Source organism: Hypoxylon fragiforme (assembly GCF_022984875.1).
Source record: "Hypoxylon fragiforme strain CBS 206.31 chromosome Unknown GGS25scaffold_1, whole genome shotgun sequence".
In the NCBI taxonomy this organism is placed as follows: Eukaryota; Fungi; Ascomycota; class Sordariomycetes; order Xylariales; family Hypoxylaceae; genus Hypoxylon; species Hypoxylon fragiforme.
In genome coordinates this window covers 159858-185550 of record NW_026054756.1, presented here as the reverse complement: position 1 = coordinate 185550, position 25693 = coordinate 159858, and the positions used below count along the sequence as shown (strand labels likewise).

Genomic DNA, 25693 nt, shown 5'->3' with positions numbered 1-25693 from the left:
CGTGTGCAACATTTGTGGCGCTAGAGTGTGTACCACGATGTCTCAGTCTTCTCCTCGACCTCCCTTTTCCGCTACTAACCTTGTACACGTGCGAGGCCCGGCGCTGTGATTCGTCGTTTATGGTCAGCTTTCAGCCTTACATGTAAGAACCCGCTGAACTTGGTTGAGAAAAAAAACCATATTTTAAGAAGCCATAAGTCGCCTCTTTTTGTATTTGAAGATAAGGAGACCTGTCGGTTTGGTTGGCTTGAATAATGTTGGCTGCTTATGTTTAAAAACCCTTACTCATACATGCCTACCTAATGTACTATGTAGGTAATATTGGTACTGACTGCAGTTTACGGAGGTCTTGTTCGCCATCATCAGAATCCACTTGGCACCGATCCGTTAACTACTACTAGTAGTAAAGGGCTGTTGCAACACGTTTGATTGGACCTTATAGCAACCAGGTAGCCCTGTTTTGCGCCCCTCGACGATCATTTGGCTGGTAGGTGTTACCTATATCTATCCCACTCCTAGGTACTTAGCACAGGCTTCTCGAACCTACGGCCGTCAGTCCATTGATGACGGACATCTGGAGTTCTTATATTAGAATATAAGACACACGACAAACTTTCAAATAACTTCCTTCCCATCCATTTCATATAAGCTGATATGGTGTCTCTTAATTAGGCGCTTCGCCTTTTTCTCCAAACCTACCCCATAGCTCTAAAAGAGTTGTCAATAAATATCGTCTAATAATATGACGTTTAAAATGGCAGCGTGGGCTTGGGCGGTCCCCAGCCTGCTGGCATCTTTCGTCATAGGTGCTCCAACTACCGGCGTTCAACATGTCCTGCAGGCGGGAAATCATGGCAGCCAGTCTGCGTCGCGACACAAGTTGCACGGCAGATTCCTTCATATAACAGGTATGTAACAATCGCAACACACCTTTATATCTTTAATCATACACTGCTAATCTTCAATTTGTACCTTGCATAGATTTACATCCTGATGAACATTACAAAGTTCACACATCTACTGAGGAAAACATCGCATGCCATCGAGGCCATGGTCTTGCCGGTACATATGGCGCCGAAACTTCGGATTGCGATTCTCCTTTAACACTGGTCAATGCGACTCTTAATTGGGTTGCTGAGAATTTGAGAGACGAGATCGACTTTGTCGTTTGGACAGGCGATTCAGCCCGCCATGACAGCGATGAAGAAATTCCCCGGCATGATAAAGAAATTCTAGCGATGAACCGTAGGATCGCAGATGCTTTTGTCACCACATTTTCTGACGACGATGGCTTGGTAGTCCCCGTCGTCCCAACTTTTGGAAATAATGATATTTATCCACACAACATATTAATGCCAGGCCCAAACAAGATTCTGACGACTTACACCGATGTTTGGAAGAGCTTTATCCCGGAAGAGCAAAGACACTCGTTTCAGTATGGCGGCTGGTTTTATGTTGAGGTCATTCCGAATAAGCTGGCTGTCTTCAGTCTCAACACTTTGTATTTCTTCGATCGCAATGCAGGTGTTGATGATTGCGCACACCCGACCGAGCCTGGGTACAAACATTTCGAATGGTTGCGCGTTCAATTGCAATTCCTTCGGGAGCGTGGAATGAAGGCTATTTTAATGGGACATGTTCCTCCTGCGCGAACTTCCGGCAAGCAATTATGGGATGAGACATGCTGGCAAAAGTATACACTCTGGCTGCAGCAGTATCGCGATGTTGTTGTGAGCTCCTTATACGGTCACATGAACATCGATCATTTTCTACTTCAAGACACACACGAGATCGATCTTTCCCTCCTCGAAGCTGAATCTGACGAGAGAGTAAGTATTCGTGAATCTTTGGATGAGGAATTGTCGGTCGAGTCGAGCAAGGACTATCTCATTGAATTGAGGGACGACTGGTCTAAGTTACCGAGCCCCGTTCAGTCAAACGGAGTAGAAGAATCTGGCAAAAAGAAGAAACATAAGAAAAAGAAGGGCAAAAAGGGCAAGAATAAGGTCGGCGGGCCATGGGCTGAGCGTTACCAACTGACCCTCATCAGCCCTAGCGTTGTCCCTAATTATTTCCCAACACTCCGAGTCTTTGATTACAATATAACCGGAATAGAGGACACACCGATATGGGCCGACACTATGCGCAAGTCTGGTGTGAAAGCTCCCTCACCATCTTCACCAGAATCCCCTTCTTTAGAACTACGCGCCGAATATGATACGGAGGAGATTGAGATGAGTAAGAAGAAGAGAAAGGGGAAAGGTGGTCAAAAGACAAAAATGCAAATCCCGGACCCGCCAGCCGAAGGAGATCAGCCGGGACCGGCGTACTTCCCGCAGACCTTGACTTTGAGAGGATACACCCAATACTACGCCAACCTAACATATATCAACAACGATGTTGCGGAAGACAGCGTTGAGGATGAGACATTATCAACAGCAGGCTGGAATTCCGGGAAGCATAAGAACAAGAAGCCAAAGCACGACAAGCCGATGCCGAGGAAGTTCGGCTTCGAGGTCGAATATACCACTTTCGACGACAAGATCTACAAGCTGAAAGACTTGACCGTCAATAGTTTGCTAAGGCTTGCGCACAGAATTGGGCAGACTTCGTCAGATGGGACCGAGGTGTTAAGCCAGGACTTGGAATACGAGAGTGGGGGCCATGATGCTGCTACTCAACTTGTTGAAGAGAAAGACTTGATAGAAGAAGAGGATGATGATGATTCCGAGAACGGAGCTAGTGAAATAGAGGAGGACGACGAAGAAGAAGACGACACAGACGACGAGGAGGATCTAGACGCCGAGAAGAAGAAGCACAAACACAAGAAGGGGAGGAAAGGGAAGAAGAAGCATAAGAAGAAGAGAGATACCAAGATCTGGCTCCACTTCCTCAAACACGCTTTCGTCAGTACTAAGAGTATCGACGAGCTGAAGGATCTCGACTAGGTGCTTACCTAGATACCTACTGGAAGAAGATGGCGTTGGGACATTGCTTTATGTATGGCGGCTGCTTTTGTTGGCTTTATTCGAATGCATATCAAGGTGCATGCATAGGTGTCTACTTACTTACCTACCTCCTAACTCCTACCACCTCCCCCGCCTACGTACATACATACTCTTACATCACTACAAGGAGGTAGGTAGGTAGGTAAGTAGGCAGATGCATAGACGCATAGTAGGCGGCAGTCTTTTTCACGAACGAACGAACGAACGATACGGAGTACTGCTCACTTGGCTTATGGAGTCCGTTTCGCTTGGCCCATTGGTCGGCTGGATTGTTTGGTTCACTTGGGACATGGTGCATACATCATGTAGCTACTAAATAGGTACCTACCTACCTGCTACCGGTAGTTGGAATGTGCTTTTGTTACGGCTGTTTGTTTATTTGTGTGGTTTCTTTGGATGATAAAAAAGCCTTGTTTTCTGAGGAGCAAGTCTTGGATTAGGTACCTAGGATAGGACAGGATGTGGGTGCATTGCATCGCATCAGATAGGTAGTATCGAATAGGATAGGTAGCATTATATATGCTGACGTGCGTTACTTAACAGAGAATAAGAGTTCAGTTGAATCAAGGGGATAGAGTTAGCAGGCACAGAAAGTCATCATAGTTCAAGTTGTCATCCGTCCTTCAATTATTTTCAAGTCGTGCCATATAGACAGGATAGCCATATCGCCTAGAAACGACATCAGGGCTACCTACACATCTATGTACAGGCAGGTACTGCAGGGTATCAAAACAATACAGTAAGCAAGCTCCAAGCAAGCAAAAACTCGATATGGATGAGACCAACAATACAATAACTCCTGAATGCAAATGCAAATGCACACTGAGTTCCATACCAAAGTAGGTATCATCATCCAGCATCCTTCGTTCAATCGTTCTCACCATGTTTCTCGTATCGACAGCATCTTCATTGGTTGGTTGGCCTTGGTTTCTTCTTGTCCCTTTCGCGTCAATCACGTCCGGTCCAGTTCAGTCCATCACACTGATCACGATTGCTCTTGGTCCCAATCATAGGCTTGGTCATCATTATCATCGTCGTAATAGTAATCATCACTGTTGGCGTCACCTTCATCCTCGTCATCGCCCTCTTCCTCGCCCTCTTCCTCCTCTTCCTCGCCCTCTTCCTCCTCTTCCTCGTTCTCTTCCTCTTCCTCATCCTCGTACTCTTCCCCATCCTCGTACTCTTCCCCGTCCCACTCCCCATCTTCTTCTTCGTCCCAATCCTCGGCCTCGTCCCAGTTAGCGTCATTATTCACAGGAGGGAATATACCCTCATGTCCTGTCACCGACACCGCCGTTCTGTTCCGAAGGACCCAGCCCCCCGCACCATTGTCAACAATGACCAGGTTGCTAGCCCCATGATTAGGATTAACCGCATTGCATGGTTGATTCTCTCGCGCGGCCTGTAGCCGTGCTTCTGCTTCATGAAGCAACTCATAAAACACTGGATCATTAAAATCGTAATATTCACTCATCCGCAGATCACCGTAATGACGCCGTTCTTCCAGGTCAGAATGAACAAAGCTACTCCTTTGAACATCCATAAGTCGGGAAACCACTTCAGAGATCTAATCATTGGAGTTAAATCGACTTTCGGGGTCTGCCTCGGAGCTGTTTGAGAATCCCTCCCATTCGTCTTCCACTTCATCAAGGGATACTCCAACAGGGTCTGGTCCACCATCTTCATCCCTGTCGTCGTATGTCTGCTCTTCGACCTCCTCTTCATCCTCGGCAATCTCAAGTGTGCCGGAGATGTCCCATCTATCACCTGGCGCCTTATGACTGACATATTTGACGAATTTGAGGGCACCGCTATCACGTAGCACAAGAGTCAGTTTATTCCAAGAGGCAGCCTGGAAAAAGAGAATATTCTCATCATCCCCGCTTGACTTGTATATGGCTGCGTCCTCATTGGCGGCGTCATCATCACCAGCCATATAAACTTCATGGCCTCCAACCTCTACAGCCTCTTCTTCTTCCTCTGGCTCCTTTTTCTTGCCCTTCTTGTTCTTGGCCTTGGCCTTGCCTTTTCCTTTGCTACCATTGGCTTTAGAGTTGCCGTTGCCATTGTCTTCAGTAGCTGATTCTTCGGCATCTCCATCGGCCTCATCGCCCCATCCGCTAGTGGGCGTGATGCCTAGAGTTAACTCAAGGCGTGGTTTACCCTCATGGCCCGTGGCAAGGGTGTAGTCCTTACCGCGACGGAAGCGTCGACCCAAGAAGTCATGGCTTTCGATTGTACAGTCTGTCGCCAGTTCTAGCCATCTGAGGAACTGTGGGCTGGGAAGGAATTTCTCCAAGAGCTCCTTGATGGGCGAATACTCTTCTTTCTCAGAATTTCCATTCGTCTTGGCAGCGGCAGTACTGCCTGGCTGCAGATAGAGATATCGATGCTTATGCGGCGGCTTCGCGACACGCCAAGGACCTTTCTCAATCTCGGTACTACTCTCTGGTAGGGCAGCCTTGTCTTGGGCTGTAACAAACTCTCGAAGCTTCTTAGCGAACTTCTTGTTGAGGATATTAGCTAGGGTGATGCTAGAATTCTCGTCAAAGTGTTCCGATACTTGCTCGAGGGTGTCGGGAACAAGATAGGTTGGTGATATATACTTGAGAAGGAACTCGAGATCGGCCTCGTTGAATAGGTCTTGAGGGTTTGACTGTAATGATTTGACTTGGACAGGCATCATCTGCGGAGTATCATACTGCTCCGGATTTCCTTGTAGTTGCATTAAGCCGCTGTTCTTGGCCAATTTCTCCTCGGCTCCCACGACGTAGCCATCTTCGCCGATCTGTGGGATGTGGAACCATCCACTAATAGCCATTCGGACTCTGCCTCCTTCCTTCTCTAGCTGTTCCTTGGATTGCGCATGATATACTTCCTCAACGTCATGGAAGCTCTCGCCAGGTTGAACGGCAAAGAAGCTGAGTTGATTCCAAGCAGGAGGAATAATCTTGGAAACATCAGGGGCAGGTGTTCTCGCAACTTCGCCATCCTTGCCCTCAATTGTGCGCACAGGAAACAATCTCAGCGCACCACCCCACTCAGGCTTCCATGGTATATCGGGATCGGTGAGGTAAAGTATGTAGCTGACTTTGCGACTGCCAATGACGTCGTCATGGCACAAGAGGTAACAACCAGGAGTATAGACATTGATAGCCATATCAGTCTTCCTGCCACTCAATGGGCCACATCCAGTAATGTGCGCGACGTAGTCTCGGAAGGATTGCGAATACATGGCATCTCTAAGGGTAAGGAGAGATGGCAACTTGGCTAGGGCATCATCGTCTAAACCGTCGAGGTTGGCAAGGTCACCAGATTGGTGAATCTTATAGATGTCGGTCTCTTTGGGGGTGAATGAGACATTCTCCTTGATCTCATCACGAACTGCGCGCAGCAGGTTATCGTCGATCAATTCGTGAATGACGCTGTGCTTGTACGGAGTAGATTCGGAGTAGCCCTCGGTATATTCTTGTAGGACCTTCTTGTCGAAAAGGCCCTTTCTAAAACTCTTTTTGGCGTCCTTATCGCTCAATTCTGCGAACAGTGTTAGATGTTTGACGCAAGATCGTACCGTAGGTTGGTCGAGTAATGTTTAATTGAACATTGGACTAACTTACCAAGCTTAGATTTCTTGTTTGAAGGGTTTGAACCTTTAGCTTGTGAGTGTCCTCGGCGTTTCATGTTGAATTGCGGGTTTTCTCATGTACACATAAGGTGAATTGATGGGAAAAAGAAGAGGTTAACGGCGAAAGGTAATAAGTAGCATGGCAGGAAGCTGGAAGTGTTTTTAAAAAAAAAAGAAAATTAAAAGAGTCGAATGTTAATCCATGCACATCAGCACATTTTTGGGCGGCAGAAAAAAATCAAAGAAGAGGTAGCGCGACCTATACCCCTGCAACCTAAGCTACCCTAGCCTCTAGGTTAGGTACTGCGTAGTACTTTAGTGTCTTAACTGAAGCTTAAGTTAGTTGCTTGTATGATCTTCACCGCCCGACCCACCTATAAGTTTATCATCTGATATTGATAGTAACCCCTCCTACGCTGCCCCTCTGTCTCCCCATACCCCTCTCTCCCCTCTGAACATGCAACATGCAACATTCAACATTCGAATCTCTGAATAATCCAATAAATGATCTGACTGCATGATATTTCAAACGCCCATCCATCCCGAGTTTGTTCCTTTGAAAGGCCTTTTGAAAGCCATTATTGGCGTTGTACTGGCGCTTAACCCATAAACCCCGATCCCCCCAAATTCTACATATTCTCACTATACAGAAACATCCCTAGACTGGACATCTTTCATGCTTACTTCCATTTCCATTGACACACTTGATTGAAGGTGCCGTGGATCTCTTCCTAGTATAGAAGGCAGTATCGTACTACTATACTTCGGATTGTTCGTTTTCTTAATAGGACACATCGAGAGAGACTTATACAACACCCCATCTGCGTATGGGTTACACTTACACTACTAAAGACACCTTGTTTTCCTATGTATATAGTACTACTTGCAAATCCTGCGTATCTACATCAGTATACCCCTTTGATTCGTTTCCATCCATTGCCGATTGAATTAGTCCTGCTTACTTTTACCGCCGGCATTCACGCATGCTGCATCTATAGCATCCAGTAACATTTGAAAGTTGATGTCTATGAGCTACTGGTACAACTCCTTAGACGCTTAAGCTTGGAATAGCCCTGGCGGGGAAATATAGTCAAGCCCCTTATTTTAATGCCTTTAGATATGCTATCAAGCTTACTAGGTCTGGGCATTGGCATCCCTAGTACTTACACACTTACTGCTTCAGTCGTATTGTACATATACACCCCGCATTAGGGTCGTTAGTTGGACTCTAAACCTCCTGTTATAGCTTGAGTGTCTGTCCTATAAACATCTAGGCCAGACACATATCCACGCTATAAAGGAAGCTTCGGAGATCTGAGGTAGGGAGACCTAGGATACTTTAACTGATACCTCAAAGGCAATTCATCCAAGTAGACATTCTCGAAAATACCAGCATATAAAAAAGGGGTATTCCGGCTAGTAATACGACTAAAAATGGCCGACTTTGATGTTGCGGCCGCTAGGTCCAAGTTCCCGGCCCTACAAGAGGACCAAGTCTTTCTCGATAATGCCGGGGGAAGCCAAACACTGGGTACTGTCATTGAAGCGTGAGTAAGGGGAATGAAGGGCCTCCTCTATAAAAGATCGATATCGTGTTCTGAACAGCCAATAGCATCAGCGATTACCTGATCAAGAGCAACGTCCAGTTTGGCGGCGGCTACCGGACCAGTCAATTATCTAGTTCACGGTACAACGCCGGCGTGGAAGCCGGTGCCAAATTCCTTAACGCCCGGAAAGATGAGATTGGTAGGTCTACTTACCTATACCTGCCCATCTTACCCCTATTTACACCCCCCTATCCTCATCCCTAGACTCATCTCCAACCCATCTCAAAGACACAGTCCCTACCTACCTACCAATCTAACCACCCCCCCTCCCAATTCCAGCTTTCGCATCATCCGCGACCCAAATCTTCCGAAACCTCTCCCTCACCTTCCAGTTCAACTCGGGTGACGAGCTCATCCTATCATCCATCGACCACGAGGCCAACATCGCCGCATGGAAGGACCTCGCCTCGCGCCAGCGCCTCGTCATCCGGTGGTGGCGGCCTCAACCAAATACCACGAACCCGATTCTCACGCCCGAGAGCCTCAAGCCCCTCTTATCCCCGAAAACGCGCCTCGTCGCCTGCACGCACGCGAGCAACGTGCTCGGCACGATCCACGACATCGCCGCCATTACCGCTATAGTGCACTCTACTGTTCCCGGAGCGCTTGTGTGTGTTGATGGCGTGGCGTACGCGCCGCACAGGCCGGTGGATGTAAAACAGCTGGGCGTGGACTTTTACGTGCTGTCTTGGTACAAGGTGTACGGCCCCCACGTGGCGATGCTGTATGGCAGTCGGCGCGCGCAGGAGGGGGGGCGGATGCGCTCGCTGGGGCACTTTTTTAACCCGAGTGAGACGTTGGGGGATAAGGTTGGTTTGGGTATGTTATATTTGCTTGCTTATATGTATTTGTGTACACCCCTTTTCGGTGCAGGCGGGTATTTCTAAACACAAAATATACCCATATTTCCCTTTTTCTACCCCCCCAAGAAGCCCTACTCACCCCTAAACAGGCAGCACAAACTACGAGCTCGTCGCCTCCCTCCCCGCCATAACCGCCTACCTGACCCCCCCCACCTGGTCCTCCATCCTCTCGCACGAATCCCTCCTCCAAACCACCCTCCTAACCCACCTGCTCTCCCACCCTACCCGCTTCACCATCTTCGGCACCCCCGACCCGGACCCGTTGCGCCGCCTGCCGACGATCAGCTTCGGCGTAGCCGGGTGGGACTCGCGGGAGCTGGTCGAGGAGATCGAGAGGGAGGCGCCCAGGTACGGGGTTAGGTGGGGCGCTTTCTACTCGTATGGGCTGGTGCGCGAGGAGGTGGGGTTGGGAGGGTTGGGGCTGGGGGAGGGGGGCGTGGTGAGGGTTAGTCTTGTGCACTATAATACTTGTGAGTAGCTGTTCTTTTCCCCTTTCCCCCCCCCTTTTTCGGTTTTCAGGAACTAGTGGTTTGAAGGAAAGAGTGCTGATGGTTTTATGGTGGTGTAGTGGATGAGGTGAATGGGTTTATTGAGGCGTTGGAGGATGTTATAGCGAAGAAGACGTGATAGGACTGGGCTATTATCACCTAGGTAGTAGCTGTTTGGATATTTGTTATGGTAGGGCTTGAAGATATCTGTGTGTCAGGGGGGTCTTTGGGAGTTAGCTATAGACACACGGTACCTAACTCACAAATCTCTAGAGCTAGAGAAAGGAGCGATTGCTTTAATGATATGCACAGATTCATAACTGCAGTTATCTAACAAATTTCTATGAAAAGTATGGTACTATTGTAGAATAATCCTAACTTCTTCCAATCTACCAACTTCTCCCCAAAAAGCCAAAAATATTAGGTAGGTACTTAGGGACTCTAACCAAACTACCTACACTTTTCATAGCTTGCCAACCTTCTGATCAACAGCCGTCCGCAACAGCGAGATAACCTCGGCGGGGTCCTTGGCGCCGAACACAGCGCTGCCGGCGACGATGACGTTGGCGCCAGCGTCGGCGGCCTGGTCGATGGTGCCGGGGCCCAGGCCGCCGTCGACCTCGATGTTCAGGTCGGGGTACTTCGTGCGCAGCGCCTGCACCTTGGGCAGCTCTGAGGCCATGAACTTCTGGCCGCCGAAGCCGGGCTCTACTGTCATGATGAGGACCATCTATTTTGATGAGAAAAAAGGGTTGGTTAGCGGCTGGGGAATTTGAGGGTATATGGTTGGCTTATTATACGTTATGGTAGAATAAGGGGAATAGGGTGAGAGAAAAGGGGGTGGGGGGTGGAACAATTCGGGTCCAGGTAATATCAAGATAAATAGAATGGGGAGAAAGAAAAAAAATGATAGTAAGAAAGGGAAAGGGAGGCTTACATCAGGTCGCTCTTTCGGATCCTCACTCTCAAGTAGCTCGGTCAGAACCTCAACGCCGGTCATGGGCTTGAGTGCGATGCCTGCCAACAGGCCGCAGTCGTGGATATACCGGATCAGTTCCTTGGGGTTAGTGCGCTCGTCGGTCTTGCCCTCGGGGCTCTCAGCGGCGCTCGAGAAGGCAGCTTCGTAGTGGAAGCAGTATAAATCACAGCCGGCCTTCTGGAACTCCTTGACCCATTTCTTCGGCTGTGTTTTATCGGTTGGTTGTTAGCAAGGAACGTACGTCTGGATCGGATAGGTCTTCATGGGATCATAGTCTTCGTAGGATACAACGTCGAGGTTGACCGAGAGCAACATTGCTATGATGAATGTTAGGGGTAAAGGGAAAGACATATCCATACCTCAGCAATCATCATGTGGCAGTCAAATGTACCGCGCCCGTAGCTCGTAGTGGGCTTTTCGACATGTTTCCGGACCTTGGCCACGACCGGCGCGCCAAAGGTGATGTTGGGCACAAAGTGGCCGTCCCTTTAATCATCCCAAGCTTTAGTTTTTCATCTCATGTTTATGCTCAATTATGATCACCGATATCCCCCTCCTGGTAGGAATCACTCTTGAGGGTTACTCTCGTTATATCATACTATATATCCCCCTTTATAAACCCAACCCTCACTCATCTCCGAACGATATATACAAGGTAACCTAAAGAGTATAGGGAGGTTGGTGAAGGCAGATGGGTAGATAGGTAGGTAAGTGAGTAAGTAAGTAGATATACCGCAAACACTTACATGATATCCACGTGAAGCCAGTCAGCACCCTGCTCCATGGTCCGGACGCAGTCGGCGCCGAGCTGCGCAAAGTCCGCGGACAAGATTGAGGGCGCTATTATGGCCTTTGGCGCCATTTTGTTTGTTTGTTTACTTTAAAACGCTGTGCTGGTTGGCTGTTTTTTCTATTTAATTCTCTCCCTCCCTCTCTGGATATACCTAATGCGAGGGATCTCAAAAAAAGTTCCTAGCGAATCGGAGGTGTTGGATTTTGACTAAAAAGCCAAAAGTGCGTAAAGTGAAGGACTTGGATAACGGGTCTCTGTCTCAGATTTCGATAGCAAACTTATATACGATAGCGACGTAAGACACAAGCACATGTGAAGAATATATTTATGTACAATTCGGGTGGGATCAGACGTCACGGAGGAAGAATTGGCGGGGCAAAAAGTTGTTAAAAAGTTGTTATAATACTACCTACCTCCTTCTATTAACTATGTGCTATCCAATGTGATAACAGGCCTAAAGCTGCAAGCTTGGAAGTTGGTGGGGGGGATTTAGGAGGGGAAGGGGGACATGTAATAGTTGAGAGTGGGGCAGTATTTCTCTTATTGACTCTTCGGATAACTGGGCCAGATTATGTAACGATATGCTTAGTCGTTCATACGCAATTGCGACACACTCCTTAGATAGTTTTTACTTCAATCAATACCTAATCAATCAGTAGTATACTATTATGTCGATTCATGAATGTTTACTTGGAAGCACTTGAGTATAGTAAGAACATCTTGTATCACGGGAAATGCTTGAGTATCATTGTATTCCATTCGAAATATAGTCCTACGTAGAGCCACTACGCAACCCCAAAATCTATCCGAGGCACTCTCGAGGTAGAAGACTCGTAAAAACACCGGACTATGTTCCTCATAATGCTTCTAATTTTTTAAATACAACCCCATAAACACTTTACTCCTCCTCAGCAACCGTCTCGGGCACCAGCTCATCGTCGGCGTCCTCGTCGAAGCTACCAGCAGGCACCTCGTACAAGCGAAGGATCGACTTATTAGGATCCTTGACAAGCACAAACTTGCCATCGCCACGCTTGAGGCACATGTCGGCAATCGTGCGTACGATACCCCAACCGTTGGAAAGAGACAAGTTCATCTGGTTGGCGAAGTCCTTGGGTTTCCAGCCGATAACTCCCAGAATGACGTGCTTGTCGTTGGTCTTGGGGTTAGCTCGAGAAACGAATCTGAAAAACAATCAAGTTAGCCATATGTGTATATACTAGAAGTAAAGGGGGGTGGGGGATACGAACCCAAGCTTCATTACGTCTGCCTTGGACAAGATGCTCTGCACCGTCCATCGCGCAAGCTTGACGCTGTTGTTCTTCATCTCCGTTGCGACAACCGCACCACGCTGACTAACCAGCTTGGTTCTCCAGTCCAAGGCACCACCACTACCTTGTGCCTTACTATCGAACTCGTTCAGAGCCTTGACGGTTACGAACTGGTCGTCTCCGCTGATGGCATTCTTCTGAACCGCATCGAGTTCGGTTCGGACCACCAAGTACATCGGATCCTCATCGCTAGTGGAGAGATCAAACCTACGGTACTTGTAGACCTTGCTTGCCGGAGGCTCGCTCTCCTCGGAAGCGTTGTAGAAGGGGTTCTCATGTGGCATATCTACCCTCTGTGCCTCGTTCTCCAGAACCACCTGGTTGGCGAAGTTGTGGTTGATGTAGGTAGCCTCTTCCGCAAGAGCCCCAGGCTGGTTGATACCTTCCTTGTTGCCGTCAGAGGCCTCCATGGGCGCATCGGCAGCGTTCTCGTTCACAGTTACCAGGTCAAGAGTGGCATTATCACGCTTGTCAAGGAAGATCTTGTTGCCTTGCCGGACGATGACAATATCCCACGGATAGACTGAGCGAGTGGAGCACATGACCATAGACAGAATGCTGTCAGTGGCAAAGATGGTGGCTTCCTCCTTCTCTGCTAATTCTTGGATGATAGGGTCGGAGGAAGTTGTGACGTTGTAAGCGGCACGGTCAATAGGTATCAGCTTTCTCTCAGCAGCTTTGACCGGCTGCTTGTCGAAGGATCGATCGTAGTAGTAGAGGAAACCGTAGCTCTCAATATCCTCGCCCTCATCAGCGTCGAGGTTGAGTTTGGCCAGTCTGTTAAAATCGATTTCTTCTAGTAGCTGCCAATCAGGTTTGATGTTGATGGAAGCATCGCGATTGCGGGTTGGCTTGTCGTAATCTTTCCAGCCGAAGCGGCGACCACGAGGCGCATTAGAACGTCCACCACGGCTATCATATCCATAACCCTGCTGACCACCACGGCCTCTCTGTGACTGTCCACGGCCGCCTCTCGTATCCTGGCGGGCACCTCTTTGTCCACGACCACGGGTGAAGACGGCTCCGCGGCCGTAACGGGTCTTGGTGGTCTCTCGGCTGACAACGGAGAAGGTGTTCTCATCCTCGGCAACGGGAGCAGTGAAGAGCGCGGCACTGCCAGCACCGTAAATCTGTTGATCTATATGGGTACGTAGGATTAGCAACTGATGATATCTGGTGATTGGCGATAATGTGTTAATAATACCTCTGTAGTTGCGGTTATACTGTTGTCTGCCTCCGCGTCCATCCCTGCCGTCCTTGCTGTCGGCAGTCCAGTCAGCCATACGGCCTAGCTTATCGCCCTTGGAAAAGGGCGCATAGGGAACACCATTCAAGGTGGTTTCGGTGACGGGAGGGGGGCCCCATCCATCGCCTTCAGGCAAGGCCGCAATGAGGTCGGCCAAAGAGGTTTGCGCCATGATGAATGTGTTCGAAGACTGGATATCTATAGCGGAAATATAGATTTTGTGATGAAAAGTGTATATTAGTATGCAACAGACTACTCCAACACTGATTGGTGTTGGTATTTCGTAGATTGCTGAGGTTTGTCAAAATTGTCGAAAATTATCGAAATTTTAGTTCATCAGCAATAATTTGTGACTTTTGGTGGGGTGTGGGGCAAAGTCAAGTCGCGAATCGACAGATTTAAGTAGTAACTAGTTAGTTACCTAGGTACCTAGTTAACCTAGGTTAGTTAAGTGCAAAAGGTACTTGTCCAGGGTGCATGTAGTTAGTTACTATGTACAGTGTGAAAACTGTCAACGTCACAGGTGGTAGCACTGTATTTAGAGCTTCCAAGGTGCTATAATTGATGTTATCGTCGATTTCTCCTGCCATTTGAAAAGAGCTTAATAATAACTACTAAACTACATTATTGAACTAAAAGAATAAAAGTTTAAAACTCGCTTGCCAAGTTTGTACTGTAATACATTTATATGCATGCACCCGTCTTAGATACTAACTCTGCCTATCTGCTACTCCCATCTCCATTATCACCATGCTGAATACCTACATACTATGTGCCTGAACACTTACTCTTTAACGCCAACGTCGCATACAAAAGATATATCCAAGTACCTATTAGGTATCCATGAACACGGAGTAAACGAACGGTCAACCTAATATGCAATGGCTATCTCAGGCTTCGCGGAAAAGACTGCGTTCAAGGCATCCCGGACCTCAAACTCTTCCATCACAGCTCCGAAACTAAGAAGCAGTCAGCTTATGCTCATGACTACCTACCTGCATACTAGGTATGTAGATAGATATAGTAGGTATATGTGAGAATAGGGGAACAGTAAAGAATGACGGTGGCTCGTACCCGTAGCATCGGACTTTGCCCTTGAGATCATCCACCAGCCTCTCCAAATCCTCCCTCTTCAGCTCTGCCAGTCTCGGGTGAGCCAGGACCATGCCCCAAGCCATCACCGGGGTGATTTCTCCGTCTAGATCCAATCTCTTGCTCAAGTTGAGCAAGGTGGCGAGATCGGCTTTGGACAACTCCCATGTCTGCTGGTTGGGTCGCAAATCCCCGTTTGCGTTATTGGCGTTATCGCTGTTGCCAATATTGCTCGCGTTGTGCGCGCAGAGGAAAGGTTGTGTGGGTCCGAAGGGGATCTCATCGTCCAGCTCGGGAAACGGTTCCGGGGGACATGATGCCATGAGGGCGTGGCCGCACGCCTCGCCCGCCGTGTCTTGCGCTCGCTCTATCAGCCACGGCATATGATCCATGCATGGTCTCTCGAGCCTGTACGCCGTCAGCAAATCGCTGGGTTCTCAGGCTAACGACATTGTGGTGCGTCCAAACCCCCTTCCCACGCAGTGCCCTGGTTTTGATGGTATCTTGTTTCTTTATTTTCTCAATTCTTTGGGCGTAGTGGCTAGATAGGATACCTAGCAGGGTAGTAGGTATATACCTTCACTGCTTCACTGCGGGGGAGGTGATATGTACGCCTTCGAGGAATCATCGGGGTTCTCGTACGTTAACACGAAATCTATTCCAGCCTGCTCAAAGTCCACGCGGTTTTGATTCGGCTGTGCACGCTGCTGCGCCTGGTTCTGGTTTCTAGCCTGATGCTGACCTCCCACCCCTTGCGATGACAGAGACATAGAAGGGGGGCTTGGCATCGATGTCAGGGGGGGCGTGTACGCCGTGTTGGAGCTGCCAGGTGCGTAGCTACCCGAAATGCTGCCACTTGATGTATACCCTGGGCTTAAGCTGTTACTAACATCGTCTATGCCAGCACCCGAGCCGAGGGAGAGGCCGTTTTGTTGTAAAAGCGTTTTGAGTTGTCTGTTCTCATCGGCAAGCTTGTCCTTGTCTTGCGAGACGTTGCTATATATCTCTTTCAACCGTAACACCTCATCCTCGAGAGCCTTTATGTACAATTCTTTACGTTCTCGGTGTGTTCTATAAGCCTGTTAGTAACGGACATCAACTCAGCTTAAGTAAGACTCTTAATATGCATACCTCTGTGCTTGACGATTTAATTCTTGGCGTCGAGTTAATGCTGGCTTGCTATCGGGTTTAGGCCCTCGTCGCTTAGGCGGGTTGCCGTCGCGAGTGGTTCTTTTATCGTTCAAGGACTTGAGGAAATTGAGGTTTAGTGACGAAAGCGGACTCTTATCACCTTGTGAACCGTTGGGGTTCGGAGGCGGCGAAGAAGACGCCATTGAGACGTGTTCGTAGAGCGAACCCAATGATGGTTTGTGATCGGTGGGAGAATAATGCGTCGGGGGTGACGGGTAGCTATCTGCGGGGCCTGAGTCAGCCATTTTGGCCATGATTCATTAGACTAAAGCTCGACGACGAGGTGCGCAATCGAGACACGCGAAAAAAAAACAACCAAAAACCACAAAATTCTAGAGTTATGGAAAGAGAACAACGATGGAGGGTATCTAATCAGGCGATAGTGCCCCAATTGATGGGAGATACCTCATATATGTCGCTTCGCCGAGCGGGGTGGGAATGCTACGTACTATGTTAAGATATACTATATGTTTAGATGAAATCGTCTGCCACACTTCTGGCTCGCTCGATTCAGTTCCGGATGGTCGCGGGAACGGAACTCATTCAGGATGTCTAAAGAACGTGTGTACCGAGGAGGGTTGGCAACCGGCAGAAACGCCAACCATGCAGAACACTTTATGAAATCTAATATGGGTCGCGTGGTGACTATTTTGAAGATTGGGGTGAAACAATCGGCCTTCTTAAGAAGAGCGTCTCTGGCTATAGGACTTGAGGCGGTGCATTATTCACTGACGAATGCTAGCTATACATTCTTCATGCGTGAGCTGATAAAAGCCAAAGCCCCACGATGGAGAAGAATGGAAATGGGGTGAGACACAGGTAAGGTAAGATACATGTAGCAAATCTGAAGGTCCCTCGCTAACAATTGTGTTAACCTACAATAGGAGTGAAATGCCGCTTAGTTGGCCAAATAAATATAGCCAGGGGTTGTTATGTCTATACATTCCAGGGGTGTCGCCGGATAGCACATAATATCGATACACAGCCTACCTCACCTCTCTCTGCCTCCTGCAGGCCGTCGGCGTCGGGTCAAGTGCCGTGCAAATCATGGGGTTTCTAACGACTTAGTAAGGAGCTTGATCTTTTTAGCCATGGGCTATTCTCTTTGGGTTGCTTGGATATTGTATGTTAGCCTATGATGAGGTTACGTATTCCCCTTTGTTTCTGCTCGCTATCAATGAGGATCATTTCATCTCGAGCTTTTCTTTTTAATTGTTTTTCTAATCTCCAAGACCAATCATACCCTTTGGCTTGTTGGGGGGGAGGTCCGTTGGCGAGGTGGTATGTTTAATCGCTAGCTCGGTGTCGTCATGTCAGCGATGATTCGATGAGGTACGCGGGTATTATCAACTATCTACTATGTATTACGGTGAGATCCTCCTCCTTTCTTCAGTGGCTGTTGCCAAATAACGCCATACATACCTGGGCATCTAACCTAGGTACCTACCCACGTTTTTTCTTGCTTGTCTACGAATTCTCTCTTTCCTAACTGAGGAACGTCCATAGTAATATGCCTCTAAGCTGTATGATTTGCCCATAAGCAAGCTGATGGGGAAGGTGTTCCAGACCACCGGAGACCACGCAATCCCGGCACCAAGAGCCGTCTCGATAAGTCCTACTTACTCTCATAACATCTCTCTTAACTGCCCATCCATTGTTCAAGGTGAGATCCGAAATGAGAGCCTGGACAGTGTTCATTCGCCAAAATACTGTGAATGTTCGCACTGTTAGATATCTCGATCTTTCACTCTGCAGGTGGTATCTACCTAGTCGAAACTCAGCTCAGATCAACTCCGGTATGCCTTCTATCCATCGCATCCCAGATACTTAGCATTGATTGGCAAGACCCGTATGTTGTATAACACGGCTTGGCAATCTGTCACACAACGCCAGCAGCAATGACGATAGACAATGACCTATGTGGAGGGAGGGAGTGGAGTTTCAGCTTTCATGGCTATACTATTTGGGCTCTACTTTGCTATCTGAGTAGTTAAGTGGCGTCGACAGAAGGTGTCACAATTGGAGTGAACGCCCTCAGATTTCCGTCAAGTCCATACGGAATCTGACTTGAGAGAGGCTATAAGAAGGCACAATGTTTCCATCCGAGACTTGTACTGTGTATATCTATTCAGTCGATTCTCACCTAAAACGTTACCTCAGGAAGAAATAAACCAAATATCCTTCAAATATGGAACTTGTGCCAACGCGAGCGATATCAAGCGAACTTGTCTGGGCTGGGGGTCTGCTGCTTTTTTCGATGGTGATGAGACTGCTCCCTATCTTTGTGAATACTACTGAATACTACTAGGTGATTGTTCGTTGGATATGTCAGATAATCTATAACCTCTATTTCCATCCCCTGTCCAAGATTCCAGGGCCGCCGTTAGCAGCCGCTTCCGAGGTAAGTTGTGCAACGGTCTATATGAGCTCAATACTTACGACTGGTAGATTCCGTTCTGCCGATGGTCGCTCGTAGGCCATCTACCTTACAAACTTCTTGAACTGCACAACAAATATGGTATTGCTCAATCTCTTGGCATATGGCCCGGCAGAGCTAATGTTACGAAGGACATGCTGTTCGCGTTGCGCCTAACGAAGTCTCCTTTAGCAGTGCGCAATCGTGGAAGGATATCTATGGACAAAAAAAGGGTCATCGTGAGTTCCTCAAGGGAGCATTTTACGATCATGCTGGTTTCGTCGGCCGCGGATACAGATCCATTGCAAGTGAAAGGAGACCAGAGGCTCATAAGGAGATGCGGAATTACCTTGCCAGTGGCTTTTCCGAGCGCGCCACTCTAGAACAGGAGGTGCTCATCGCGCCCTTCATCGATAAGCTTGTTCGACTAGTTGGCGTTAAAGGCTCAGGGGAAAAGGGGCTGGATGTGACGACGGCTTTCGAGTCAATGACGTTTGACATTGCTTGTGACCTAACTTTCGGCGAGACGTTTGGGGCACTGGACATGGGTGAGCTTGATATTTCTCTATAGAAACTTACCCGACTAGGTACTAGTACCTACGTAGGGAGATGTTGACGAATAAGCATCAGAAACCCGACACCCCTGGATAGCTGGTACGCTCGAAGGCAATGACAGCCTGACACTACTCGACATTCTTACTCGTTACCCTACCGTAGCAAAGGTCATCGGCGTATTTGTGCGCCAGAAACTCCGCAAGAGAATGGCGGAAGCAGAGAAAAAGGAACAGTTGGAATACGAAACAACACGAAGGTACGTCGAGCCCATTCAAGATTGATGTACATATATGCAACCCCGGCTAACATCACTCAAGACGAATACAAAGAGAAACCAACCGGAACGACTTCCTCGCCCGCGTCATTCGGGACCGAGACCCCAACGTCGTGTCGGACATGCAACTCGCCGCCCACGCCGAGACCCTGATCCTCGCCGCGAGCGACACGTCTGCCAGCTGTCTATCCGCCACGCTCTACTACCTGTTGCAAACCCCGTCTGCCATGGAGACACTAAAGGCCGAGATCCGAGGTTCTTTCGAGAAGATGGCGGACATAACCTACGCTTCTACACTCGAGATGCCGTATCTCTGCGCGGTCATCCAGGAGTCGCTGCGCATTTTCCCTCCCGTACCCGTTGGCCTCCCGCGCCTAGTCCCCGATGGCGGCGACACCGTCGACGGGTACTACCTCCCCGGCGGAGTCGTCGTCTACACGAGCCCGATCCCCGCCAGCCAATCCCCGGCCAACTTCCACGACCCGTCGGCGTTCAAGCCGGAGCGGTGGATCCGGCCCAGCGGCTGCTGTGATGCTCGAGATGCGAGCCAGCCGTTTTCCCTCGGCAACAGGAGTTGCCTGGGCCGCAACCTCGCGTGGCTGGAGATTCGGACGACGGTTGCGAAGTTGGTTTGGGTGTACGACTTGGAGGCTGTGGATGCGAGCGTGGATTGGCCGAGGATGTCGCAGCCGCTGGCGCTGTGGCATAAGGCGGCGTTGATGGTTCGGGCTAGGAATAGGGGGGTTGTGCTTGAGTAAGCGTTAGGGATGATTCCAAATGGGTAGTTATTGTCACTTAAGGCATGTCAAGGAGATGTGGGATATAGCTGGATGCGAGACTGTGAACGATGCTATGACTACTCCTTGATCCTTCTGGTACTTAACAATAAATTGAGCTTCACCATTAGCCAAGTAGCATGGATAGTGAACTGATCTTGGCTTCAAAGAGTGTGCAAACCAGAATAGTGTCCAAACTTCCATATATGACATCCTGTAAATACCTACCTGGGTATATACCCTGAATACAAGCCCAACTCGCTACCTACCTAACGCCCACCTAGCTTTCATTTTCACACTCGGTACATCTCTCATCCAACAACCCATTAAAAAACCCCGTCATCTGGTATATCGGCGCGTGCCCTAACCCCTCCACGACCAACGACTTCCCCGGCTCTAGATACTGTATCAGCTTCCTCCCCAGCTCAACCGAGATCATCTTGTCCGCCGTCCCATGGAGCACCATGATCCTGTGCCTGCCAACCCGATCCGCCAGCTCCCGCAGCTGCTCGGGCGTCTTCGAGTGAAACCCGCCGGCGACCGCCTGCAGCGCAAACCCGGCCTTGCTCCGCTGCAGCTGGATCTCCTGCGCCGCGAACCGCGCGTAGTTGCTTGCGAACTGCTTGTACCCGCCGGGCGGCACCTCGCATTTTGGTGTGGTCGAGTCCGGCACTGAGGCCTCGTCTGCGGCCTCGAGCCATGCGTGCGGGAAGCAGCCGTCTGCTGTGGAGCGGATCTCGGTCTCGAGGCTTCGGGGGAATAAGGCCCCGAGACGACTCGTCATGTCTGTGAGCGATGACCCGCTGGTGTCCAGCTTGGCGGCGGTGCAGTGCAGGTTTAGGCTGGCGATCCGCTGGGGTGCTATCACGGCGACCTCCTGCGCGATCATGCCGCCCACTGATTACGACAAACATGATTAGTAGCTGTAAGAAGAAGAAGCAAGCAAGAAAGCATGGCTTTATGTGTGGGAGGTAGGTAGACACGTACTGCTGCCTCCAGATATATGAAGCTGGCGCTCCGCGGTCCAGCCAAGGTGATCCAAGACCTCGAGCAAATCGCGCGCCATCTCCGACGTGCTATACCGCATGACCGGCTTGTCCGAGGCGCCTGCGCCGCGGTTGTCGAACACGAGCACGGAGTACCGGTCCCCTCGCTCGTGGCCAAAGTACTTGGTCTGCGGCTGCCAGTCTGCTTTCACGAGACCAATTCCACCGATGAGCTACAGAGGTACTGATTTAGTATAGAGATAACGAAACACATGTTTGATGCACGGGAGGTACCCAGGGTTGCTTACAATGAGCTTCATGGGTCCATCGCCGTGAACCTCCCAGCTGATGTTCAGGGGCCCGCCTCGACCCGCGGCAACTGGCAAAAAGCCGCTTTGGTGCGGTTCGAGCTTCCAGATCGCTGTGGGGAATGCTGGGCTTTTGGACACTTCTTCGATAGATGGGAAACCCATATTCGTCATTTTTCCGATGATATAGCTACTGACTGACAAAGACCTTAAGTATCGAGAAAATTTGGGTTGTATAGATCCTTCTCATAAGCGGGGTTGCATTTCCACGTTATATATGGCCTGTTCATTCGGCTATCAAGTTCAGCTCTGATTACGAGACCCCCTATTGTCTCCTTGCTGCCTAGGGTAAGCGCCATCTTAATTCATCTCTCCTTTTCCCGTAAACCCATATTCTGGCTTTGATTTTCTCTCATATCTTTCTCTCGTTAATGCGTGAGCGCACATCCTACAGTAATATGAATCCGGAGACGAGTCGGCCTGAGTTGAGCAAAGGTTTACCCCTTTCCTTCGTAAAGTTGGTAGGGCTATTACAGCCGTTGAGCTCAGCTGAATAATAAAAACGCGGAGCCGGCCCGGCATGTCTCATCATAGGCCACTGCAGGTAAGCAAGTGCTTAGTAGCCAAATCCGCATTTGTAACATTGTCACTAAAGACAGTATAACAGCTGGTTGGTTGTCGGCACTGAGACGAGCTGCATGTTCCGTGTTACACGATATGTAGGTAGGAGAAATCTGGGAGAGTAATGTGGTATAATGTGGTATAATGGGATACATGCATAAATAGATAGACTTCTAAGTTCTAACCTATGTAGTTACATCCTAACCTAGTTTATTCAATGTTTCTTAAAATATGGAGCGACTACTAGTTAGTAGTTACACAATTTCCCCAATAACATCTACATAGTACATAACCGTAAACAACTTAACCCGTACATACATACCTTCAGCTACCTGTCATTTCAGTGTGCTATATTCTGTCATGAGGCTCACAACTCTCCCTGCTCTGCTCCTCGGTAGCTCGCAAGCTCTGGGCTCTAAGCTTCAGCAGCCTCTCAAGACGACCCAAGCCACAACCTTCAGCTCTAATTCGCATACATCACCTGCCTATAGAGAAGACCTGGTGTCGCTACACAAGTCCCTAATTGATATATCTTCGATCAGCGGCAACGAGAACGAAGTCGGCAATTTCCTCGTCGACTATCTCACCTCCCGCGACTTCATTGTCCAGCTCGAGTTCGTACCCCCGCAGACGAACACCTCCGACCCCGACCCCGAAAAGCCACGCTATAACGTCCTTGCATGGAAAGGCCCAAACCGGCGCCCTTCACCCAAAGTCCTCGTGTCGAGTCACATCGACACCGTGCCGCCTTTCATCCCTTACTCTCGAACCGACGACCCTCTCACTGCCGACACCGTGATTGCGGGTCGCGGCAGTGTCGATGCCAAGGCGAGCGTAGCTGCGCAGATCATCGCTTTACAAACGCTACTAGACTCGGGCCGCCTCGACAAGGCGGAAGATGCCGTCATGCTGCTGTACGTAGTCGGCGAGGAGACGCTGGGCGACGGGATGAAGTACTTCTCGGACACGCGTGGCAAACTGGACCCGCCGCCCGACTTTAAGGCTGCCATCTTCGGCGAACCGACCGAAGGCCGTCTGGTCTGTGGCCACAAGGGGATCTTCGGGTGCGATATCACTGCAACCGGACACGCTGGGCATAGTGGATATCCGTGGCTAGGCAAGAGCGCGACCGAGGTGTTGATGCGTGGGCTTGTGCGCGTCTTGGATACGGACTTGGGTAGTAGTGAGGAATTTGGTAATACAACGATTAATGTGGGATTGCTTGGGGGCGGTGTTGCAGCAAACGTCATCCCTGAGAAAGCTACGGCACGAATCGCGGGACGTGTGGCGATTGGGCCTGAGGCCGAAGGTGGTGAGGTCGTTGCCGAGAGGTTGCGCAAGGTGATGCAGAGTGTGGACGAGGAGGCATTCGAGTTTGATTGTCGATATGGGTATGGTGTTGTGAAGTGCGATTGTGATGTCGAAGGTCAGCATGCCTCATCTATTACCTATTGTCTCATACCCTAGACTATTCCAGCTAACCATTTACTCAGGCTTCGAGACCACAACGGTCAATTACGGGACAGACGTGCACAACTTGGAGGGTAATCACACGCGGTACTTGTACGGTCCAGGAACCATATTTGTAGCCCACGGGCCGGACGAGGCGATCAAGCTTGGGGATCTGGAAAACGCGGTCGAAGACTTCAAGAAGCTCATCTTGCACGCCCTCGAGAGCTGAGCGATTTGCATTTTATAGAGTGTCAAGAAGGATAGAGCTCGGCCGACTCACTTGACTTTGTTCGTATCGGCTAATTCGCACATATCATAGGATACCCAAATGAGATGCTTTACCTTGCGATTCGTCGCCAGGGCTAGGTGCACATTCGATACTAACTGTGAGGCTAGGAATTTATTCTTCTATATTCTTCTTTCCCTTGCAAGGCATCCGCCAATGTCAGTTTCCGACAACCTTGGCCCATCGTTCTGGCATGATGTCTTTGAAGTCAAAAGATCCATCTACACCCTTTACGACCACACCTCGTTCCGTAACTATAGCATCGATCAACTCGGCTGGGGTAACATCGAACGCAGGGTTCCAAACGCCAATGTCTTGATGCGCGGTCGCTATGCGCGCCGTCTGACTCACATCGACCTTCCCATCTTTTCCAACTACAGCTCCGCTGATCTGCGTCAGCTCCTCCGGGTTCCGCTCCTCGATCTTGATTCCGGCGCCGTTTTCAGTTTGCAGGTCAATGCTCGTTGTCGGTGCCGCTACGATGAACTTCACTCCGTGGTATTTGGCCAGCACAGCTAGAGAGTAAGTGCCTATCTTGTTGGCGGTATCTCCATTACGCACTACGCGGTCGGCACCAACAATGACTGCGGCAATGTTTTTCTCGTCCTTCTTGGTAGCAAACACCGCGCCTGCCATGGAATCTGTTATGAGTGTGGAGGGAATACCCTCGTACACCAGCTCGAATGCAGTGAGACGACTCCCTTGATTATACGGCCGCGTCTCGGTGCAGAAGGCGTGATGAAGATGGCCACCCGTATGTAAGCTCCGGATAATTCCAAGCGCTGTCCCATGCCCCGATGTGGCAAGCGATCCCGTATTGCAATGCGTCAAAACCGATACCTCACCGGTCGCGGATTTCGTCGGCGCGTTCTCGAGTAGCCATTTGCTGCCGTGCTCGCCGATTAGTAAATTGGTCTCCGTATCTTTGCGGAAGATCTCCTCTGCGGCAGCGAGGTATGCATCAATGATTGCCTCCCGTCCGTCTGGGTGGTCTTCCTTTCCGGATACATCAACGGACCGGACCGTGTTCTTGAGATGTTCAATGGCATTGGTAAGATCTACAGCCGTCGGCCGAGACTGGAAGAGGTAATCTAGACGTGACTCGATGTGGGATATCGTCTCGTCTGTGGTTGTCGCATCTACATTTGGTGTTAGCTAGTTCACAGTCATCATTGACTAGGTACGATGAAGCAAGTTAACTAAACGGGGATACTTACCGCCACAACTCCCACCGTGCAATTCCACTCCGTGGGCTAATGCGGCAACAATGGCAATAGCTGGGGCGCCTAGATACTATGATGGTGAGAACTCATCCTATGGTTATTGGGTATTAGAAGCCAGACGGGATTCGTACCCCTGACTCGCATAGATTTTATGCATTCAAATGCCTCTTCGCTTGTCAAGATTTCATCGTAGTGGTGCTCGTGAGGTAGTTTTAGCTGGTCGAGGACTTCGAGCTTGCCTCGTGTGTATCGGATGGCTTGGAGGCCTGACATTGTCTCCTTATTTTTATGGTATGACTTGAATTTTATTGTATTTTATCAGCTTGCCCTTTATGTTGGACTATAAGAAGGCGTATAAGTCTTATGCGACAACTACATACAAAGAATGCACCAAAATTCCCCGCGATGAGCGTCGCATATCAATATTATGTATTAAGGCGAAATCTTTTTGATATTCTGCCGGACCCGGACCCCGCCAATGCATGATGCGATCTGGGAATTGGCCGGAAATTACTGGATAGCCAATCAATCAACAGCGTGCTACTCACCGCCTTTGAATAGCTAGCTTAACCC

At 49.4% G+C, this 25693-nt stretch overlaps 11 protein-coding genes across 11 annotated transcripts; 4 read left to right on the top strand and 7 right to left on the bottom strand.

The window, feature by feature from the left end:
- The first annotated feature begins 465 nt into the window (after positions 1–465).
- Positions 466–3616, top strand: GGS25DRAFT_467540 (Endopolyphosphatase). The gene is made up of 2 exons (XM_049259005.1): positions 466–908; positions 982–3616. Exons 1-2 carry the CDS (start codon positions 743–745, stop codon positions 2946–2948), a joined length of 2133 nt encoding a protein of 710 aa, XP_049120855.1. The 5' UTR covers positions 466–742; the 3' UTR covers positions 2949–3616.
- A 377-nt stretch (positions 3617–3993) lies between these two features.
- Positions 3994–4551, bottom strand: GGS25DRAFT_516386 (uncharacterized protein; the record flags this gene model as incomplete). The annotated part of the gene is made up of 1 exon (XM_049263190.1): positions 3994–4551. One exon carries the CDS (start codon positions 4549–4551, stop codon positions 3994–3996), a length of 558 nt encoding a protein of 185 aa, XP_049120854.1.
- On the bottom strand, positions 4413–6901 carry GGS25DRAFT_2691 (Oxoglutarate and iron-dependent oxygenase degradation C-term-domain-containing protein). Its single transcript, XM_049257372.1, has 2 exons — positions 6626–6901; positions 4413–6542 (listed from the first exon to the last, which is right to left on the bottom strand). The coding sequence occupies exons 1-2, from the start codon at positions 6687–6689 to the stop codon at positions 4576–4578; spliced, it is 2031 nt and encodes a 676-aa protein (XP_049120853.1). The 5' UTR covers positions 6690–6901; the 3' UTR covers positions 4413–4575.
- A 1166-nt stretch (positions 6902–8067) lies between these two features.
- Positions 8068–9730, top strand: GGS25DRAFT_516384 (PLP-dependent transferase; the record flags this gene model as incomplete). The annotated part of the gene is made up of 5 exons (XM_049263189.1): positions 8068–8180; positions 8246–8379; positions 8520–9059; positions 9193–9573; positions 9672–9730. The coding sequence occupies 5 exons, from the start codon at positions 8068–8070 to the stop codon at positions 9728–9730; spliced, it is 1227 nt and encodes a 408-aa protein (XP_049120852.1).
- A 198-nt stretch (positions 9731–9928) lies between these two features.
- Positions 9929–11844, bottom strand: GGS25DRAFT_467523 (ribulose-phosphate 3-epimerase). The gene is made up of 4 exons (XM_049259004.1): positions 11317–11844; positions 10930–11056; positions 10529–10774; positions 9929–10321 (listed from the first exon to the last, which is right to left on the bottom strand). The coding sequence occupies exons 1-4, from the start codon at positions 11430–11432 to the stop codon at positions 10055–10057; spliced, it is 756 nt and encodes a 251-aa protein (XP_049120851.1). The 5' UTR covers positions 11433–11844; the 3' UTR covers positions 9929–10054.
- A 162-nt stretch (positions 11845–12006) lies between these two features.
- On the bottom strand, positions 12007–14299 carry GGS25DRAFT_467520 (eukaryotic translation initiation factor 3 subunit D). Its single transcript, XM_049259003.1, has 3 exons — positions 13899–14299; positions 12614–13832; positions 12007–12547 (listed from the first exon to the last, which is right to left on the bottom strand). Exons 1-3 carry the CDS (start codon positions 14110–14112, stop codon positions 12262–12264), a joined length of 1719 nt encoding a protein of 572 aa, XP_049120850.1. The 5' UTR covers positions 14113–14299; the 3' UTR covers positions 12007–12261.
- Positions 14300–14313: 14 nt separating this feature from the next.
- On the bottom strand, positions 14314–16681 carry GGS25DRAFT_2416 (uncharacterized protein). Its single transcript, XM_049257116.1, has 6 exons — positions 16673–16681; positions 16164–16446; positions 15675–16103; positions 15015–15440; positions 14432–14899; positions 14314–14369 (listed from the first exon to the last, which is right to left on the bottom strand). Exons 2-5 carry the CDS (start codon positions 16364–16366, stop codon positions 14812–14814), a joined length of 1146 nt encoding a protein of 381 aa, XP_049120849.1. The 5' UTR covers positions 16367–16446; positions 16673–16681; the 3' UTR covers positions 14314–14369; positions 14432–14811.
- Positions 16682–18088: 1407 nt separating this feature from the next.
- GGS25DRAFT_2365 (benzoate 4-monooxygenase cytochrome P450) lies at positions 18089–20375 on the top strand. The gene is made up of 6 exons (XM_049257060.1): positions 18089–18483; positions 18532–18624; positions 18672–18741; positions 18792–19187; positions 19270–19450; positions 19512–20375. Exons 1-6 carry the CDS (start codon positions 18412–18414, stop codon positions 20224–20226), a joined length of 1527 nt encoding a protein of 508 aa, XP_049120848.1. The 5' UTR covers positions 18089–18411; the 3' UTR covers positions 20227–20375.
- Positions 20376–21805, bottom strand: GGS25DRAFT_2356 (alpha/beta-hydrolase). The gene is made up of 3 exons (XM_049257049.1): positions 21539–21805; positions 21232–21463; positions 20376–21141 (listed from the first exon to the last, which is right to left on the bottom strand). Exons 1-3 carry the CDS (start codon positions 21710–21712, stop codon positions 20525–20527), a joined length of 1023 nt encoding a protein of 340 aa, XP_049120847.1. The 5' UTR covers positions 21713–21805; the 3' UTR covers positions 20376–20524.
- Positions 21806–22367: 562 nt separating this feature from the next.
- Positions 22368–24267, top strand: GGS25DRAFT_2221 (Zn-dependent exopeptidase). The gene is made up of 2 exons (XM_049256977.1): positions 22368–23585; positions 23653–24267. Exons 1-2 carry the CDS (start codon positions 22520–22522, stop codon positions 23838–23840), a joined length of 1254 nt encoding a protein of 417 aa, XP_049120846.1. The 5' UTR covers positions 22368–22519; the 3' UTR covers positions 23841–24267.
- Positions 23903–25557, bottom strand: GGS25DRAFT_2218 (methylthioribose-1-phosphate isomerase). The gene is made up of 3 exons (XM_049256973.1): positions 25252–25557; positions 25115–25183; positions 23903–25036 (listed from the first exon to the last, which is right to left on the bottom strand). Exons 1-3 carry the CDS (start codon positions 25391–25393, stop codon positions 24057–24059), a joined length of 1191 nt encoding a protein of 396 aa, XP_049120845.1. The 5' UTR covers positions 25394–25557; the 3' UTR covers positions 23903–24056.
- Between the last annotated feature and the right edge of the window lie 136 nt (positions 25558–25693).

Coding starts and splice junctions, on each gene's coding strand:
- GGS25DRAFT_2416 (XM_049257116.1), bottom strand. CDS start 16,366: ATGGCGTCTTCTTCGCCGCCTCCGAACCCCAACGGTTCACAAGGTGAT. Junction 15,441..15,674: donor GGAATAGATTTCGTGTTAAC/GTACGAGAACCC, acceptor GACGGCGTACAG/GCTCGAGAGACCATGCATGG. Junction 14,900..15,014: donor GGCAAAGTCCGATGCTACGG/GTACGAGCCACC, acceptor ACTGCTTCTTAG/TTTCGGAGCTGTGATGGAAG.
- GGS25DRAFT_2365 (XM_049257060.1), top strand. CDS start 18,412: ATGGAACTTGTGCCAACGCGAGCGATATCAAGCGAACTTGTCTGGGCT. Junction 18,625..18,671: donor CGTTAGCAGCCGCTTCCGAG/GTAAGTTGTGCA, acceptor TACGACTGGTAG/ATTCCGTTCTGCCGATGGTC. Junction 19,451..19,511: donor GAATACGAAACAACACGAAG/GTACGTCGAGCC, acceptor ACATCACTCAAG/ACGAATACAAAGAGAAACCA.
- GGS25DRAFT_2691 (XM_049257372.1), bottom strand. CDS start 6,689: ATGAAACGCCGAGGACACTCACAAGCTAAAGGTTCAAACCCTTCAAAC. Junction 6,543..6,625: donor AAACAAGAAATCTAAGCTTG/GTAAGTTAGTCC, acceptor CACTGTTCGCAG/AATTGAGCGATAAGGACGCC.
- GGS25DRAFT_2356 (XM_049257049.1), bottom strand. CDS start 21,712: ATGACGAATATGGGTTTCCCATCTATCGAAGAAGTGTCCAAAAGCCCA. Junction 21,464..21,538: donor ATGGACCCATGAAGCTCATT/GTAAGCAACCCT, acceptor GTACCTCTGTAG/CTCATCGGTGGAATTGGTCT. Junction 21,142..21,231: donor TCATATATCTGGAGGCAGCA/GTACGTGTCTAC, acceptor TGTCGTAATCAG/TGGGCGGCATGATCGCGCAG.
- GGS25DRAFT_2218 (XM_049256973.1), bottom strand. CDS start 25,393: ATGTCAGGCCTCCAAGCCATCCGATACACACGAGGCAAGCTCGAAGTC. Junction 25,184..25,251: donor AAAATCTATGCGAGTCAGGG/GTACGAATCCCG, acceptor CATAGTATCTAG/GCGCCCCAGCTATTGCCATT. Junction 25,037..25,114: donor GCACGGTGGGAGTTGTGGCG/GTAAGTATCCCC, acceptor CACCAAATGTAG/ATGCGACAACCACAGACGAG.
- GGS25DRAFT_467540 (XM_049259005.1), top strand. CDS start 743: ATGACGTTTAAAATGGCAGCGTGGGCTTGGGCGGTCCCCAGCCTGCTG. Junction 909..981: donor CAGATTCCTTCATATAACAG/GTATGTAACAAT, acceptor TACCTTGCATAG/ATTTACATCCTGATGAACAT.
- GGS25DRAFT_467523 (XM_049259004.1), bottom strand. CDS start 11,432: ATGGCGCCAAAGGCCATAATAGCGCCCTCAATCTTGTCCGCGGACTTT. Junction 11,057..11,316: donor TGGCTTCACGTGGATATCAT/GTAAGTGTTTGC, acceptor GGATGATTAAAG/GGACGGCCACTTTGTGCCCA. Junction 10,322..10,528: donor ATCCGAAAGAGCGACCTGAT/GTAAGCCTCCCT, acceptor TCATCAAAATAG/ATGGTCCTCATCATGACAGT.
- GGS25DRAFT_467520 (XM_049259003.1), bottom strand. CDS start 14,112: ATGGCGCAAACCTCTTTGGCCGACCTCATTGCGGCCTTGCCTGAAGGC. Junction 13,833..13,898: donor GTATAACCGCAACTACAGAG/GTATTATTAACA, acceptor GTACCCATATAG/ATCAACAGATTTACGGTGCT. Junction 12,548..12,613: donor GCAGACGTAATGAAGCTTGG/GTTCGTATCCCC, acceptor ATTGTTTTTCAG/ATTCGTTTCTCGAGCTAACC.
- GGS25DRAFT_2221 (XM_049256977.1), top strand. CDS start 22,520: ATGAGGCTCACAACTCTCCCTGCTCTGCTCCTCGGTAGCTCGCAAGCT. Junction 23,586..23,652: donor GTGCGATTGTGATGTCGAAG/GTCAGCATGCCT, acceptor CCATTTACTCAG/GCTTCGAGACCACAACGGTC.